The sequence below is a fragment of the Microtus oregoni genome, unplaced genomic scaffold (genome assembly GCF_018167655.1).
Source record: "Microtus oregoni isolate MIOR12 unplaced genomic scaffold, Mior012 000005F_ref0000423, whole genome shotgun sequence".
NCBI lineage: Eukaryota > Metazoa > Chordata > Mammalia > Rodentia > Cricetidae > Microtus > Microtus oregoni.
In genome coordinates, this window is record NW_024543064.1 from 50,106,516 (window position 1) to 50,123,246 (window position 16,731).

A 16,731-nucleotide genomic window follows, 5' to 3' on the forward strand; every position below is an offset into this window, starting at 1 on the left:
AATGGACGGAAATAGAAAACACTATCCTGAGTGAGGTAAGCCAGACCCAAAAAGAGGAACATGGGATGTTCTCACTCATATTTGATTTCTAGCCATAAATAAAGGACATTGAGCCTATAATTCGTGATCCTAGAGAAGCTAAATAAGAAGGTGAACCCAAAGAAAAACATATAGGCATCCTCCTGAATAATAAGCTTCAGCAGGCGATGAAAGGAGACAGAGACAGAGATCCACATTGGAGCACCAGACTGAAATCTCAAGGTCCAAATCAGGAGCAGAAGGAGAGAGAGCACGAGCAAGGAACTCAGGACCACAAGGGGTGCACCCACATACTGAGACAATGGGGATGTTCTATTGGGAACTCACCAAAGCCAGCTGACCTGGGTCTGAAAAAGCTTGAGATAAAACCGGACTCGCTGAACATAGCGGACAATGAGGACTACTGAGAACTCAAGAACAATGGCAATGGGTTTTTGATCCTACTGCACGTACTGGCTTTGTGGGAGCCTAGACAGTTTGGATGCTCACCTTACTAGACCTGAATGGAGGTGGGTGGTCCTTGGACTTCCCATGGGGCAGGGAACCCTGATTGCTCTTTGGGCTGACGAGGGAGGGGGACTTGATGGGGGAGGAGGACGGAAATGGGAGGCAGTGGCGGGGAGGAGGCAGAATCATAAATAAATGAATGAATGAATGAATGAATGAATGAATAAATAAATAAATAAATAAATAAATAAATAAATAAAATGTGTTTGCTCACTACAGAGGGAGGGGAAAACCACAAGTTCAGGCTCACTGACTTAGGAAATATATTCAAGAGAGAATAAAGAGAATCTTTCAATTTGTTCAAGCTGGAGAAACGGGCCTGCTCTTTTTATTTTTTATCCCCAAGGCATTATTGGTGCTCATTCATATGACACTGGACAGCCAGCAGCAAGTTCTAAGATGAGGCTAATGTTTTTCCTTACAGTACTGTGATCATCTTAATAGTAAACACTTGCCAAGAAAGCCATCGCTAAAAGGGCAGGATCCTCAGAAGCGGGAAAACTGCACTGGGGTCATGATTTACAGCTTCCTAGAAGCAGAGGAGCTAATGTTCAAGCCACTGCAAAGAGCTTCTACCTCACAGGAAAACCGTATCTATTATCACTAGCTGTCACACCTAAAGCTCTTGAATCTCCAAGGATGGCAATTGGGAGACAACCACCTACAGAAAGCCATAGGCTGGCAAAACTTGCTTACAGCCTTGAAACCTGACCCTCCTGATGGAGGGTCACAAAATATTTAAGAAAATGAAAATGTCAACTATTTTAATTTAATCACTACTTTGCTTTGAGCATTATACACTGTATACATATACAACCCAGAAATAAAGATATTACATTTCAATTGAAAATAGAATACAACTTGGAAAGTAGAAAGAACAAATTAGTCTTGTAAGAAAACAAAGAAAGATGAACAAGATGACTATAGCATGGTTAATAAAATCCCAGAGACAGAAACTGGGGTTCAACCTGAAGGTCAAAAAAGCAAAACAGCCAGCCACTGGCTCTTACCTCCACCTCAGTCTGAAATGGTGATCCTGCCTCCAGGAATCTCAGAAAGAAACTGTGTGTCAGAACTGTCTCTTCCCGTCTTATATTCCTCTCTAGTGCTGGGATCAAAGGCATGCACCACTACCACCTGGTTTCTATGGCAAACTAGTGTGGCTCTGGGATTAAAGGTGTGTGTCACCACTGTCTGATCTATAAGGTTGACCAGGGTGGCTGTTCTACTTTCTGAACTTCAGGCAAGCTTTATTTATTAAAATACAAATGAAATATCACTATGGGTGATGTTGGAAAACTATACATATTATTTCAATTTCCCTAACCCTGCTGTCTATTCTGAGTCTTAGGACATATGTTCCATGGAAGAAATTAAACTTTTTTTACAGCTTAAAAGTAAAAGTTGTATTAGAATACAAAAGGCAGTGTGGTAGCTCTAAGAAGGCTCTCACAAGCTTCCCTGTGCAGGGCAATGCATTCGGCAACGAGCTGTTCTGATTCCTGATGGATGGGTCATTTTCCTTGTTTATTTAACTGAGTATACAGAGCAACGAGTTTCATTACAGTACTAACTTTCTTTCATCTTTTCTTCTTGGGTCTCCCTGTGTATCCCAGCTTGGCCTGGGACACGAGGTAATCTTCTTGCCTCAGTCTCCCAGTGCTGTGCCATCCTCCCCAGTTCATTAAGGTATTTTCAAACATAGGGCACTATATTGTCTTCCTACTTTGCTCGTCCTTCATGTCCCCTTTAAAAACCAGTAAGTTGGGCTGGAGAGATGGCTCAGTGGTTAAGAGCATTGCCTGCTCTTCCAGAGGTCCTGAGTTCAATTCCCGGCAACCACATGGTGGCTCACAACCATCTGTAATGAGGTCTGGTGCCCTCTCTGTCTGCAGACGTACACACAGACAGAATATTGTATACATAATAAATAAATAAATATTAAAAAAAATAAAAATCAGTAAGTTAAATCTTTGAAACAATACTAATAATAAAACAACAAAGTGGTATTGCCAGTTCTGCTCACACTATTTCTTCATTTGCAGCCCTTCTCCAGATTCACAAAGCACTATCAATGGTCTTCTGCCTGTCCACTCCAGTGCCCTATCCAAGCCCAGATTCGGAGTTCCACGGGATCAGAGACCTATTCATTTCTTTTTTAAATATTATTTTTAATCATTTTACATACCAATCACAGTTTCCCCTCCCTCCCTTCATCCTCCTTTCCCCACCTCCCCCCAGCCCACCACCTTCCACTCCTCAGAAAGGTAAGGCCTCCCATGGGGAATCAACAAAGCCTGGGAGTGCAAGGAAAGAGATATCTCAATAGAGAAACCTACTCATTTCCTCCACAAATGACAACACAGATTCTGGCAAACAGTGGGGATGCTTCATTCAGGAATGAATGACTGCACAACAAATTGCAGCCTGCCGCTGCTATTATCTAGCTGCATAACTGCTATTCAATTTAAACAGCCTCCTATAAGCTCACCTGTAGAATAGGTTTTGACTGGCTCACTATACTTTTCTTTACATACTGCAAAGAGAAAATTGAAGAGGTACCGACTTATAATTTAAATATCCAATTATAAGTAGATTTTGTTTTGTTTTGCCTTTTGAAACACGGTTTCTCTAAGTAACCCTGGCTGTCCTGAAACTGCTCTGTAGACCAGCCTGGCCTCCAACTCAGAGATCACCTGCCTCTGACTCTTGAATGCTGGGATTAAAGACAACAACACCCTGCTTATAAGTGCATTTTTAAAAAGCTATGGTGGGTGTTGGCATGATGGCTCACTGATTAGGAGCACTTGGTGCTCTTCCACAAGATCTAAATTCAGTTCTCAGAACCCACAATAGGAGGTTCATAACTACCTGTAACTCCCCCTGCAAGAATTCAATGCCTCTTCTTGCTTCCACAAGCATTGAACACTTGGTACATACATACATATGTGCACACATGCATGTGTGCACACACCAAAAAAAAAATCCTAAAAGTTATAGTGCTTAGGTCATAAACCACTAACTTGATGAGACCTTAATTTAAAAATCAGTACAGATAAACAAATGAAAATGTTAGATGGAAAAGTACACATCTTTTATATCATATATATTAAACAAGAAATGGGCATACTGGCTGCAAATACACAAACATACACAAAGAACAGAGAAATTTAAAGAGACTGATATAATCTGGGCTGCCCCTTCCACTAAAAATGTTACTGCAAAAAAAAAAAACCCTCAAATTAATAATTAAATTAATTATTTAAAAACAGCATATAAGGGAAAGAGCTTTTGAAAGGTTGTAGTATAAAAGTTCTAGATGCATGCACCTAAGAGAGAAAACCATCAATTACCACTGAGCTGTACTAATGAAGGCATATCTTAAATTGATTTGCATTTCACCCCTAGCACCACGTATCTCAGTGATCATATTATGTTGCAAGGAAAATTAGGTTGGTTACTTCATGTCCTAAATTATCCCCTAAAATGCCATCTTCTAAGCCCAGAATGTGTGTGCATGAAATCTGAACTACTTAGGAAGCAGAAGCAGGAAAACACAGAATTCCACACAGCCCTGGTAACATGGCAGGAACTAGTCACAGCAAGGAAAATTGGAGGTGTGGGGGTGAGGGCTCTTAAATGTTACCATCTTGTCTAAAGTTGCTAACCTAAAGCTGCTAGTCGTTTTTTCTCCTGGATTTTTTCTTCTGGGTTCCGTATCTAGTTTCCCTGCCTAATAGTCTCAGGTCACATGTTATCTTTAGTAAATGACTAAACTTTTGTTGTTGTTTCTTCCACTAATACAGCAATATAAAGGATCACTTTCTGATTTGTTCTCTTCTAGAACCCCAGTGTATTCATAGCATATGGCAGAGGAGATGTCAACATCTGATAAATGAAGATCTGAATGCATGGGTAGCATTTTAGACAATGGATCTCAAAGTCTTTTTATCTTTTTTACCAGTCACTGGATACAACTCTACAAGGCACAGACGCTGAGCAGGAAAGGTGGTAGAATTAGGTTGGTAGCAGGGAACTAGTGAATGAGGACATGAGAACATCATCTGCCTGCAGAATCAGATTATTTAAAATGTACACAAAGCATGCTTTGTGCCCCCTTTGGCTTGTTAGGAAGTATGATACTGGCTTAATGCTGTTCATCATGGGAACAGACAACAAAGGAAAGCTGTGTGATGAATTGAGCCTGGTCCAAGGCATGTTTTAAAGCCAAAGGGGTCTCTCCAAAGCTTTTCAACTACATAGCAAAGAAAGTTTAAAGCTAATAAGAAAAATTCTCGAAAGTAAGTAACTATTGAATTTAGATGGGTTATTACATTTTTTACTCCCCTTCTGAATGGAATATCTCCCCAGATTATTAATCAACAACTGCTGTCAGAAAGATGAGACTGTAAATAATTTACAAATACCTATAAAGAGCAATGTTGATTTCACTGTGGATCTGAGGAGAGCTTGGTCAACTAGTCAACATGGCCTCCATGAGGAAGTGACTTAAAATGTAGCTGAGTTAAGAAGGAAAGAAATATTCTCCACTATCAACCTTGAGAATCCAACCCCAGGCAATGGCCAGCAAGACAGCTCAGCGAAAAGCACTTGCTCACAGGCCTGTTGACATGAGTTCAATCCTCAGTTCCCACAAGGTGGCAGGAGAGAACCAGATCTGGAAAGTCTCCTCTGATCTTGTGTGTGCACGCACACACAGACACCACACACACACACACACACACACACACACACACACAAAAAAAAAACAGAAAAATCTAAAACAACAGCACATATGGCACACAATTATGGAAGCAAAGTATCACATATGCAAAGGAGCAAACAGTAAAACTATAGGAACAGATATTTAGCTTAAGAAATCCACATGAAACTCATTTTTCCTAAAGATTCTTTCAAGTGTGTGCATGTCAGAAACATATATCTGTGGGTACCCACAGAAGACACAGGAAGGCTCAGGTCCTCTAGAGCTGCAGTTACAAGCATGATGGAGAAAGGTCACTGGTTAAATAAAGAAACTGCCTTGGCCCTGATAGGTTAAAATTTAGATAGGCAGAGTAAACAGAACAGAATGCTGGGAGGAAGAGGAAGTGAGCTCAGAAATCATGCAGCTCCTCTCAGAGCCAGACGCCACGAAGCAAGCTGCCAGGTCAGATATGCTGAATCTTTCCCGGTAAGACTGATGCTACACAGATTATTAGAGATGGGTTGATCGGGATATGAGAATTAGCCTGTAAGGGCTAGAGTTAATGGGCCAAGCAGTGTTTAAAAGAATACAGTTTGTGTGTTGTTATTTCGGGGCATAAGCTAGCCAGGTGACCAGGAGCTGGGGCGGCAGGAACACAGTCCGCAGCTCCCACAACACAAGCACCTGACATGGGTGCTGGGAATAGAACTCAGGTGTTCTGAAACAGCAGCAAGTTTTCTTAAACAATGACCTAGTTCTTTCGCCCACAAAGAACTCATTTTGTACACTGCATCTAAATGAAGGGTCTAAGTTGAGCTCAGACTCTGGGTTCATGTAGGAGTATAATAGTGTTTCTGAAACTCTCAGAGCAATAAAATCTTTCCTTTTTATTATTTATTGAGAAAACCACTCAGAAGGCTTGTATACATTTTGCTTGCCTTAGGTTCTGGTTATCTAGAATAGAAACTATAAATTAATCTGTAAGAAAAGACAATGAAAGTGTCGGGGAAAAAATCTGTCCTAGTTACATGACTGCATGTTCTCAACAGCAATAAAGATGAACTCAAATAGTTTAAGAATAACAAACCCAGAAGGTCAACCATGTTTTCTGTCCTTGGACAGCCAATCATGCTTTTCAAAGCCTAACCCTGTCCCCATTACAGAAAACCTTTCCCAAAAGTCTCCTTGCAATACCCAAAGACCCGACACACTCACCTGTCACCTTCTCATGACTGTGGCAGAGTCAAACCTGAGTTTTTGGCTTCTGGAAATGGCATATTGATTCCATTCTCCCCAGCTTTATCTAACCACTTCTATCTTTTAACTGAGAGCCTATCTTGCTTCTGGAAAACATCTATGACTAAATTCTGGGGACTTTAGGTCACGCCACTTAGTTTCTTCATCAAGAACATAAAGAAAGCTCATCATAACAATAAAACACAGCAGCATTTTAAAGTCAAGTGCTTACCTTTGAATACTTCTGTAGTTCCTCGTCATCTGCAATCTGTGTGTCCAAGGTAGCTACCTACATTTACAAGAAAAATGTTTCCATGTCTGTATGAGCATAATTTAATTTCCTCCTGTTTTCTGAAATATCAGCAAACTCGGCACATTGACAACTCATCTGAAAATCTCTATCCAGTATTTCTGATATCCATAAGTATAGCACATACCAATACATTTGCTTTTCTGTCATTCTCTACATTAATATTTTCATCCTAAATTATCTGGAAGTTGAACTAAAGATGACATATAATTTGACTTCCTGTCCTTCCTCTGCATGGACTGTATTTTATTAACATCTTACAGGTGCAGGTTATCAGTAAACTACTTCTCCTTGCAAGAAATTCATTTCTACCAATGTCTACCAATAAAACTCAACTAATAACTGAACAGCACACACACAAGAAATTTATTTCTACCAATGTCTACCAATAAAACTCAACTAATATCTGAATAGCACATACATCCAACTTTTGGTATTAAGAGGTTGCTCAAGTTTTCATGAAGGTGTATTAAGTGTACATACTGACATCAGCTTTAAATTACTTTTGATATCTAATACAAAGAAAATGCGACAAAAATGTCACAATATATTGTTTAAGAATGATGATGTGAAAATAAAAGTTTGTACCTGTTCAGTTCTGATGAAAATTTCCCCAAATGTGTTTAAACTATAGTGACAAAGTGGAATCAACACATGGAGTCAAATATGAAGGTCTAACTATGTCAACTTTAAATCCCAGGATCCTCCAAATTTTAATAAAATTCTCATTATATTAGATCTGTAAAAAATTTACTGTTGGACCATCAAGATGGCTCAGCAGGGGCTGGAGAAATGAATCAGCAGTTAAGACCACTGGCTGCTTTTCCAGAAGACCTGGGTTTGATTCCCAGATCCCCACAGTGGCTCACAACCATCTGGAACTACAGCTTCCAGGGATCTGACACCATCTTCTGGCCTCTGGGGGCACAGGCACACAGGTGGTGCACATACACAGTCAGGCACTTACACAGAAAATAGATATTTTTTAGAATGACTCAGCAGGTAAACCTCTTTCTATGCAAGCCTAATGACTCGAGTTTGGTCTTTAAGACAAATGCAAAAGTGGAAGAAAACTGATCCTGAAAGCTGTCCTCCGATCTCCACATGCACAGCCACACTCGTACGCACAATTACAGTACATATTAAAAAATTTATCCTGGCACTCAGGAGGCAAAGGCAGGTAGGTCTCTGAGTTCAAGGTCAGGGCTACACAGGTAAACCCTGTCTCAAAAAACAAAAATAAAAATATTGTGCTCTTAGCTGGGCATAGTGGCACATACCTTTAATCCCAGCACTTAAGAGGCTGAGGCAGGGAGATCTCAGGGTTCAAGGCCAGCCTGGTCTACAGAGTGAATTCTAGGACTACATAGTGAGACCCTGTGGGGGCAGGGAGGATTTTTTTTTCTTTTGACAAAACTGAGAGCATTGCCTTTTTAAACTTTCAAACTCAGATCTTATATTCCATAAGTCAGTCGTGTAGACATAAATCAGGAGACGGTGGAAAAGCATCAGCAATTCAAGGTTAGCCTCTACAGTTTTAGGCTAGCTGGAGCTACATAAGATCCACTCTCAAATGAATATCCCTTCCTCCATAGAAAACAAGCAAAAATCCAGACGAGTAGATCTGAAAGAAAGCGCAATAAGGAAAGAGGAACGCATGCATCCATTCACTCATCTGCCTTACCAGGCTCCCCTTGTATGCCTAGAACGTTAGAGGAATCACTGTAAAGATCCAACTTAAAATCTCTCCTGTTTCCAGCCTCAACTTCACCATGTGATGCAAAAAAATCTGAGCTATGGAGAATAAGACTTTAACACACAACACACATCCCTCCACCACAGAGCTTTCCCCAGTATGACTGTTAGTGTAAAGCTCGCCTAGCACACACACAAAAGCCCTGAGTTTCAGTCAGGCATGATAGCTCATGTCTGTAATCCCACAACTGAGGAGGTGGAAGCAGGAGGGTCACAAGTCCCGGGTCATCCTTGGCTACGAAGTGAGCTTGAGGGCAGCCTGGACCATATGAGACCCTGCTTCAAAAGAGTGAAAATGAAAAATCCCATCATACAACCGGTGAGCCACACACTCCCTGAACAAACACAAGGATGTGTGACTTTCTAGAGAGCAGTCTAGTGACAGTGCTCTATCAAGTAGAGACTCGGCAGTTACAAGAACTAACACGCAGGCCTGGGAAGAAGAAGAAAGCGATCATGTGACTAATCTTAATGACAGACACTAAAGCAACTCTGGTGACAGTGGCCAGACATCCAAAACACAAAGTGTCCACCCAGTATTAATGACCATATACATGAGGATGTGTCAGGACTACATAATAAGACTTTGTCTCAAAACAGAAAATTTGAAATACAACAGAAATTTCATTGCCATGTTTGATGGCCGCCGATGAGAGTTTTCCAGCAGCTCCTGCTTTCCTGTGGACTCACGGGAAATGTAGCCGATGCTTTACTGGCCAAATCTAATAACTGGCGAAGGGAAGCCTAATGGCCTGCTGGCACCATAAACTCATACCTCACCTAAATTACTTCCTGTTCTTCTAAATACATTTCATAATCATTCTTTCATTTTTCTCATAAAACTGTAAGATTCTTTGTGAAACATAGGACTAATATCCACAGCCCTTTCAGTGTACAATAAAACGAACAGATCATAAAAGCAATCATAAAGATGCCAGCCATTTTAAGCAGCTGATTCAAGTTATAAATTTAAAGGCAAGCTTTCACCCTCCTAATGTTCTTCTGCCTATTGTTGACCTAAATGTCTTCAATATGATCTGAGTGTCTGTTAATTGTAACTGAAGTCTGTGTACAGTCCTTAATTGTTCTTATAGCTTAAAACGCTTTAAAAATTGATTGATTGCCCTAATAGGAAAGAAAGACAGGAAGAAAACAATAGAAGCAGCCTATGTCTTCTTTGACTCTCTCCTGTCATTTTGAATTACAGCGCTAGGAGTGTAACGTGAAATGAAACATACCATTACTTCATAATCTGGGCCCAGTAGGTTTTCCCATCTGGATTTCAGCTCATTTTCCGGAGCGCCTTGGCCTTTCTCTGGATATACATCTATAAGAAAAAGAGCAGTGAAGCTGCTGTAAGCCAAACATATTAACTAACAAATTCTTTAATAACAGCTCAGCTTCAGTAGGAAAAGAGGAAATGAGTAAAAAGGAAAATGTATTAATTTAAATCTACCTGGTAATATAGACCAAAGTGACTTATGAGAATAATACAAAATGTAAAGCCACCTGTGACAGACTTGTGAAGGAACTTTTGTTCAGAAATATCTTAAAGGTAGAGGAAGTGATGAAGTACAAGTGAATGTATAGTTTCTATGTAGTTTCCTACATATCTGGCTTAGTTTTATGTAGCTCTTACACAGAATTGCACCATTCCCTCTCTCTACAGGGAATGTAAATCTCTACAGAGCTAGCACTGTAATCAATAAGACAAGAGTGACGCAACCCAGCCAGGCTTCTGTAAGCCAGGATGGACAGAAAGGCTAAAATCTGAATTTCATCAGATAGAAATGTTAATTTCATACCAGTCTTTTGCTGCTGCTTAATTATTAGGATATTTGTACCTTTTTAATGCTCTCGATTTAATGGTGCCGTTATTACACAAGTGAGATTATTTTATAAGCACAAACATATTTGAAGTGCCAGGCCTACCCTCCGTATAATCTTCCCCAGACTCTCAGAGTAGCTAGCAGTCTGAAGAATGCCTGGCAGATAAAAGTCAAAGTACTCAAACTATCATTGCACTTACATCCGTACTAACACAGAGGATAAAAAGGTTCCACGTTTTTTAAGTTCTTCACGTCACAGAACGCTTATCACAAGTGACATAACCATCTGCCTACCGTCAAATGTAACATGCAGCATCAGCTCTTTTCATCTCTAGAGCAGCTCTTTGGCTGCACAGAATGCTTAATTACATACTACAAATCATTAAGTTAAATAGACTTACCTCAGAATCAGAGACTAAGACCAATGAACACTAAAGGACTTAAATTACTCCATTTACAAAAGAACATCCAGGAAATAACTATATTAACTGATATGCTAAATTACATTTAGGGACAGCTAATCAAAGATCCTATTAAAACAAGTATCAAAATCGTTCTGGTGGCATGCACTCCTGTGAACATTTCCTTAAGAAATTCTGAATTCTGACGGCTTGTTTCCTTCCCTTCCTTCCTTCCTTCCTTCCTTCCTTCCTTCCTTCCAATTTACTAGTGTCGGGTAGGGGGCAGGAGGAAGAGTCTACAAGCCACACACAGAGAACAACTTGTGTGGAGGTGGCTTTCTCCTTCGACCTCACGCTGGTTATAGGAACCGACCTGGGGTTTTCGGGCTTACTGCAAGTACCTTTATGCACTGCACCACCTTTCCAGCACCTTTACCAAGTTCTTTAAAAGGTTCAACAATTTACCTGTTCAGTGTCTTCCAGGTGCAGTTTCATATCTGCTAAATGAATCTGAACAAAATCTACAATGTATTGAGGGAATTCTAAGCGTACAAACATGGTAGTCAGAAGACAGAAAGTTCACCCAAGTAAAAGAAGAAGCTGATGATTCTAATCCCTTGAGGCCGTTTTTTACCTTTCAGGTAAACAATGAAAGTACAGACAGCTATGCATTTTAAAGCACAGCTCAGAGGACTATGGCTAGAGGAGGGAGGTTACTCTCCCTGCAGCAGCAGCAACAACAACAACAACAAAAAAAGCTGCACAAGAGAGTAACCATTTCGTGAGACAGAGACTAAGGTCACAGCAGCCAGGAGAGGCAGGCATACTTGCGAACTGAAATTATACCCGTGCATGAAAATATAGTGAAATTTATTTTTAAAACCCTAGCACATGCTGGGTGTGGTAATGTGAACCTTTAACCCCAACACTTGGAAGGCAGCAGCAGGCAGATCTCTGTAAAGTTGAAACCAGCCTGTGGTCTGCACAGCAAATTCCAGGTTGCGAAGGCTACATAGTGAGACCCTATCTCAAAATAAAAAATATAAAAATATTTTTTAAAAAGAACAATAACAAAAAGGCATGGGTACAGCATAGGGAAGTGGAGACAGAAACACTGTTAAGTTCTAGGCTAGCCTGAGCTATACAGTAATACCTTTTCTCAAAAATCAAACAAAATAATGACAATAGCAATGAGACACCATTTCTAAAACTACTTCTAATTTCAATTTTATCCGATTTTCACCTAGTTCTTTGATATTCATCTGAGGTCAACTAAATCAAAACAGTAACAATTGTACTCTAGTTGGATCCAAAAGGGTAGCTTCTAAATCTTTATCTTGAGTGAGGTATTACTAATACTTTCCTTTGGGCTATCTTTCCTAACGTGTATATATATATATAAAAGCCAAAAGTCAGATTCTCTGGAACATGGATGGTGCTAAATATTGTAAGGAGTTTCCCTTAGCTGGCAAAGCTTTCCGTAAGTATCTCTGTAGAAGGAACCGAGCTATGTAACTCAGTATGATTGCAGAACGCAGTCCCGATAACAGCTGACATGTCAAAATTGGAAACAATTCGAAAATTTTAAAATAAATATACTGCAGACTATCATTTGATGCAACTTACAAAAAAAACCAATGTTCACTTTTATGAAGAGGAAACACTTCTACATATAAGCAGAGACCTACAATATTTAGATGTAATACAATTGTAACACATAAGAACACATAATTAAAATGCTACATAGTTATTGTATACTATGTATATATGTATATATATATATATAAATATGCATTTGAAACACAATTAAACAAAGATTAAACAAAAATACACTTGGTGATCTATTGCCAAACGTGTTGAGATTATGTTAAGATTATAGTGAAAACACCCCATTTTATTAAAATGTAGGGGGTGTGACGTTGCGGTAGTACTAGAGATTTAACCTAGGGCCTCATATATGCTAGGCTAGCATCCTACCATAGTGGTACATCCCTAGAAAAGTATCCCACCTTAAATCTCTAAGATGTCTCTACAGCATGAGCTTCCATCAGATAGACTGCTTTTATACAGACCTCTAAATCCTCCCTGTTATTAGGATATTTGTAGCTTTGCTAAGCCTTTGGTGTAATACTACTGCGTTTACTGCATAGGTCTAAGTCTGCTTCTACAGATGCCACACCATATTAACTACCGAGAAGAAATGGTTAATAAACAAAACAGTTGAATACTCCAAAGAAAAGGTTTTTGGCCTACCTGGTTTTTCTAAGGCTTGTATGTTGTTGTTTATTAGATTATCCAGTCTTTCTCCAATTTCCTCTGCTTCTGTACCCACATTAGTTTCTGTTTCCAAGGATTCAGTTAGGGCTGGTACTTTAGGCGGTTCTGCATCAGTTCCTAAAATAAGAATTGCTGGCTTGAATCACTAGTCCTGCGGGGAAGTAGGGTGGCACAATCAAATGAGCTTATTTCACTCCCACTCACCCTTTGCGGGACCTCAGTGCAGGTAACTCCTATAATACTAAAGTTTTCTGTTAAGTGACTAACTCTAAAAAATAACTTGATAGTATTTAAAGCATGAAGAAATACAGAAAATGAAAGTGAAAAGCAAGGTTAAGTCCATTACAAAAGTGAAATGGATTTCTTACAATATAGTTTTAGAAGGAAAAAAAGAAAGAAGAAAAAGAAAACAACAACAATGAGAAGGCTGTATGTGCTTGCTGTTGTGGACAGGTACAGAGCAACATGTGTGAATAGGCTGGACCAACCATCAAACACATGTGGAAAGCCAAAACAGCAACCTCAGAGACCATGAGGGGGAGAACTCCCATGGATGCAGATGGCTCTTCTCCTTTTCTTCAGATGAGACAAAGTTAAGCAACATTACCAGCAAGTCACTTAGTATCTCTAAACAGAAGACACACAGCACAAGTGACAATTTGGAGGGTTTTTCTTTCTTTTTTTCTTTTTTTTTCTTTTTGTTTTTCAGGACAGAATTTCTCTGTAGCTTTGGAGCCTGTCGTAGAACTAGTTCTTGTAGACCAGGCTGGCCTTGAACTCACAGAGATCCACCTCCCTCCGCCACCACCACTCAGCTGGAGGGTTTCATTTTATTAAAAGTAATTCCTCATCATTTTAAAAGAATTTTTAAAATATTAATATATATTTTAAATGTATACGAGTGTTTTGCCTTCGGGTGCACATAAATACATTAAGTATGGGGCCTGCTCACTGCAGAGGACAGAAGAGGGTGTCAGATCACTTGGAATCAGAATTAATGGTTGGTTATGAGCCTTCATGAGGGTGCTGCAAACAAAATCTGGGCCCTCTAAGAGCAGCAAATGTTCTTAACCACTGAGCCATGGCTCCAGCTCTTTGTAAAAGAATTTTTATTAAAAGTACAAGGCTACAAAGAAATAATCAAAATTCAGGTTGTGGCATTTCAGTGTGTAGTAGACAAATCTCTTCAGAAAAAAAACATTGAGCAGGGATGAGGAAGGACTTCCATATTCAGAAGCCATACAGTTACAACACAAGGGATGCATGATTTAGGAAGGATTTTAAAAGGGAGGAGTCAGGAAGAGAATATAGGAAGAAAAAATACAGAAGATATTTTAGGGTAACTGGGAAATGTGTATGTGTTGCCTGTCTCTCTCTTTCTTGATGTGCACATATATGTGTATGCTGGCGTGCATGCACAGAGACCTAAGGAGACCTTCAAGTGTCTGTGTCACCCTCCACCTTATTTTTTTGAGATGGGATCTCTCTTTGAACCTGGAGCTAGGCTGGCAGTCAGCAAACCCCAGCACTCCTCCTGCCTCCAGCCCTCACAGTGTTGGGTTTACAGGAGCAATGGGCAGCCATGCTCAGCTTTTGCATAGATTCTGAGCATTTGAATTCAGGTCTTCATCTTACAAAGCAAGCATTCTTACCTTCTTATCCACAAAGCAATCTCCCCGGCACTACAAACTGAGAAATCATATATATACAAAGTATCTGATATTTAATATCAGTAGTCCTTCTCTTTGTTGTGATAATAGCATGATTGCTTAAGAAAATATTCATATTTTCATGATGCTGACACCATTCACTCAAAAGTGGTTTAAAAGGAATATAGGGAGATGGTGACTGTCAGATCAAAGTGGAAAGTAACTGGGTGTTCGTTCTGTTCTGTTTTTCTATATGCTTGATATGTTTGGGGTTTTTTGGTTTGTTTTTTTTTAATTTTTGTTTCTGTTTTTTTGAGACAGGGTTTCTCTGTAGCTTTGGAACCTGTCCTGGAACTAGCTCTTGTAGACTAGGTTGGCCTTGAACTCACAAAGATCTGCCTACCTCTATCTACTGAGTGCTGGAATTAAAGGTGTGCCCCACCACCGCCTGGCTTGCTTGAAATGTTTTAACAACAAAAAGAGTTCAAACATACAACCAATTAAACTCCTATCACTGTAACATGAGACTTTAAAACCACTCACATAGTATTTTTTTAGATCATTAATCAACTGATGTCATAAAGAAATGCATACATAGTAGTAGGATAAGAAATGCCAATCATTAATTGAGGCATTATTTATTTATAATAACCAAGATAAGGAAACAGCTTCCGTGAATACTTGGCATAAATACATAAATAAAATGTGTATATATAAAAATAATTAATATTGTTGATTCTTTAAAAAGGAAATCTAGCCAGTTGTTAGAGCCTAGATGAGCCCGGAGGACACTGTGAAGTAAAGTCAGCTCAGCAGAGAAGGATAAATACTGCAGAGCTCTACCTACTTGAGCTATCTGCACAGTCAAACTCAAAGAAACAGTAAAATGGCAGCTGACAAGAGGGGAGAGTTAACAACATGAAGTTTCGATCACAGAAGATAGAAAAGGTCTATGGAGAAGCTAGTCAATAATGTGCACAAAGTTAACAACAGAGATTCTTTTCTTTATCTTTAAGGCAGGATTGCACTATGCAATACATAATAAGTTCTAGACCAGGCTGGCCTTGAACTCATAGCAATCCACCTGCCTTTCCGAGTGCTGAGACAGAAGGTATGGCCCTCAGAAACAAAGAGAAGGTGAATCTAGAGTGTGAACTGATGGGATTTAGAACCAATCAGAAAGGAATCTCTGGTCATTCCTGTGACAGCTCATCTAGATTAGGGTGACTGAGGGTGACCTCACTCTACCTGATGAGATCCTGAACTGAACAAAAGGAGAAAGTATGTCGAATACTGACATCCTTCACCCTATTTCCTAACTAGAGATGCTCTGCGACTAGCTAATGTCTCACTCCCGTGACCATACCTTCCCCGCCATGACGAACAGTGTCTGTTGAACTATAGGCCAGAACTAATCCTTCCTTCCTTTCTTAAAATGTTTCTTGGTAAGTATTTGGTCATGGCAATGAGAAAAGCAATTAATGTAATAATAACTTTTTTCATTTTAGATTTATTTCTTTTATTTTATGTGTATGACTATTTTGACCATGTACATGCCTGGTACCTGGAGAGATCAGAAAAGAACATTTTGATCCCTTGGAACTTAAGTTTATTTGCTGCGGGGGGGGGGGGGGTTGTGTTCCTGTTGTTTTGTTTTATTGGGTTCTTTGTTTTGTTTTTGTTATTTTTTTTTAGAAGTCCTCATTATTTAACTCTTACTGCTCTGGAACTTACTATGTACATCAGGGAGGTCAGGGTGGACTTGACTCACAGAGATTTGCCTCTCTCTCCTCAGTATTGGGATTAAAGATATGCATCCCCACCAAACCTGATGAAACTGATATTAATAATAGTTTCTTTTTAAGTGCCAATCAGAGGAGCCGGAAAGATGCTCAGTAGTCTAGAGCACGGGCTGCTCTTCCAGAGGACCTAGGTTCCATTCCGAGCACCCACATGGCAGCTAAAAACTGTAATTCCACTCCCGAGGGATCTGATGCCCTCTTCTGGCCTTCAGAGGCACCAG

The 16,731-nt window shown here is 39.7% G+C and overlaps 1 protein-coding gene across 5 annotated transcripts in view; it reads right to left on the reverse strand.

Annotated features, from left to right (window-relative positions):
* Patj (PATJ crumbs cell polarity complex component) overlaps positions 1 to 16,731 on the reverse strand; it is a 307,480-nt gene that overhangs the window by 248,760 nt on the left and 41,989 nt on the right. For all 5 annotated transcript variants that reach the window (XM_041651469.1, XM_041651475.1, XM_041651470.1 and 2 more), the window contains exons 12-14: positions 13,036 to 13,176; positions 9,791 to 9,879; positions 6,720 to 6,776 (exon numbers count right to left, since the gene is read on the reverse strand). In XM_041651469.1, coding sequence (XP_041507403.1) covers positions 6,720 to 6,776; positions 9,791 to 9,879; positions 13,036 to 13,176 — 287 coding nt within the window. The remainder of the gene's footprint in view (positions 1 to 6,719; positions 6,777 to 9,790; positions 9,880 to 13,035; positions 13,177 to 16,731) is intronic.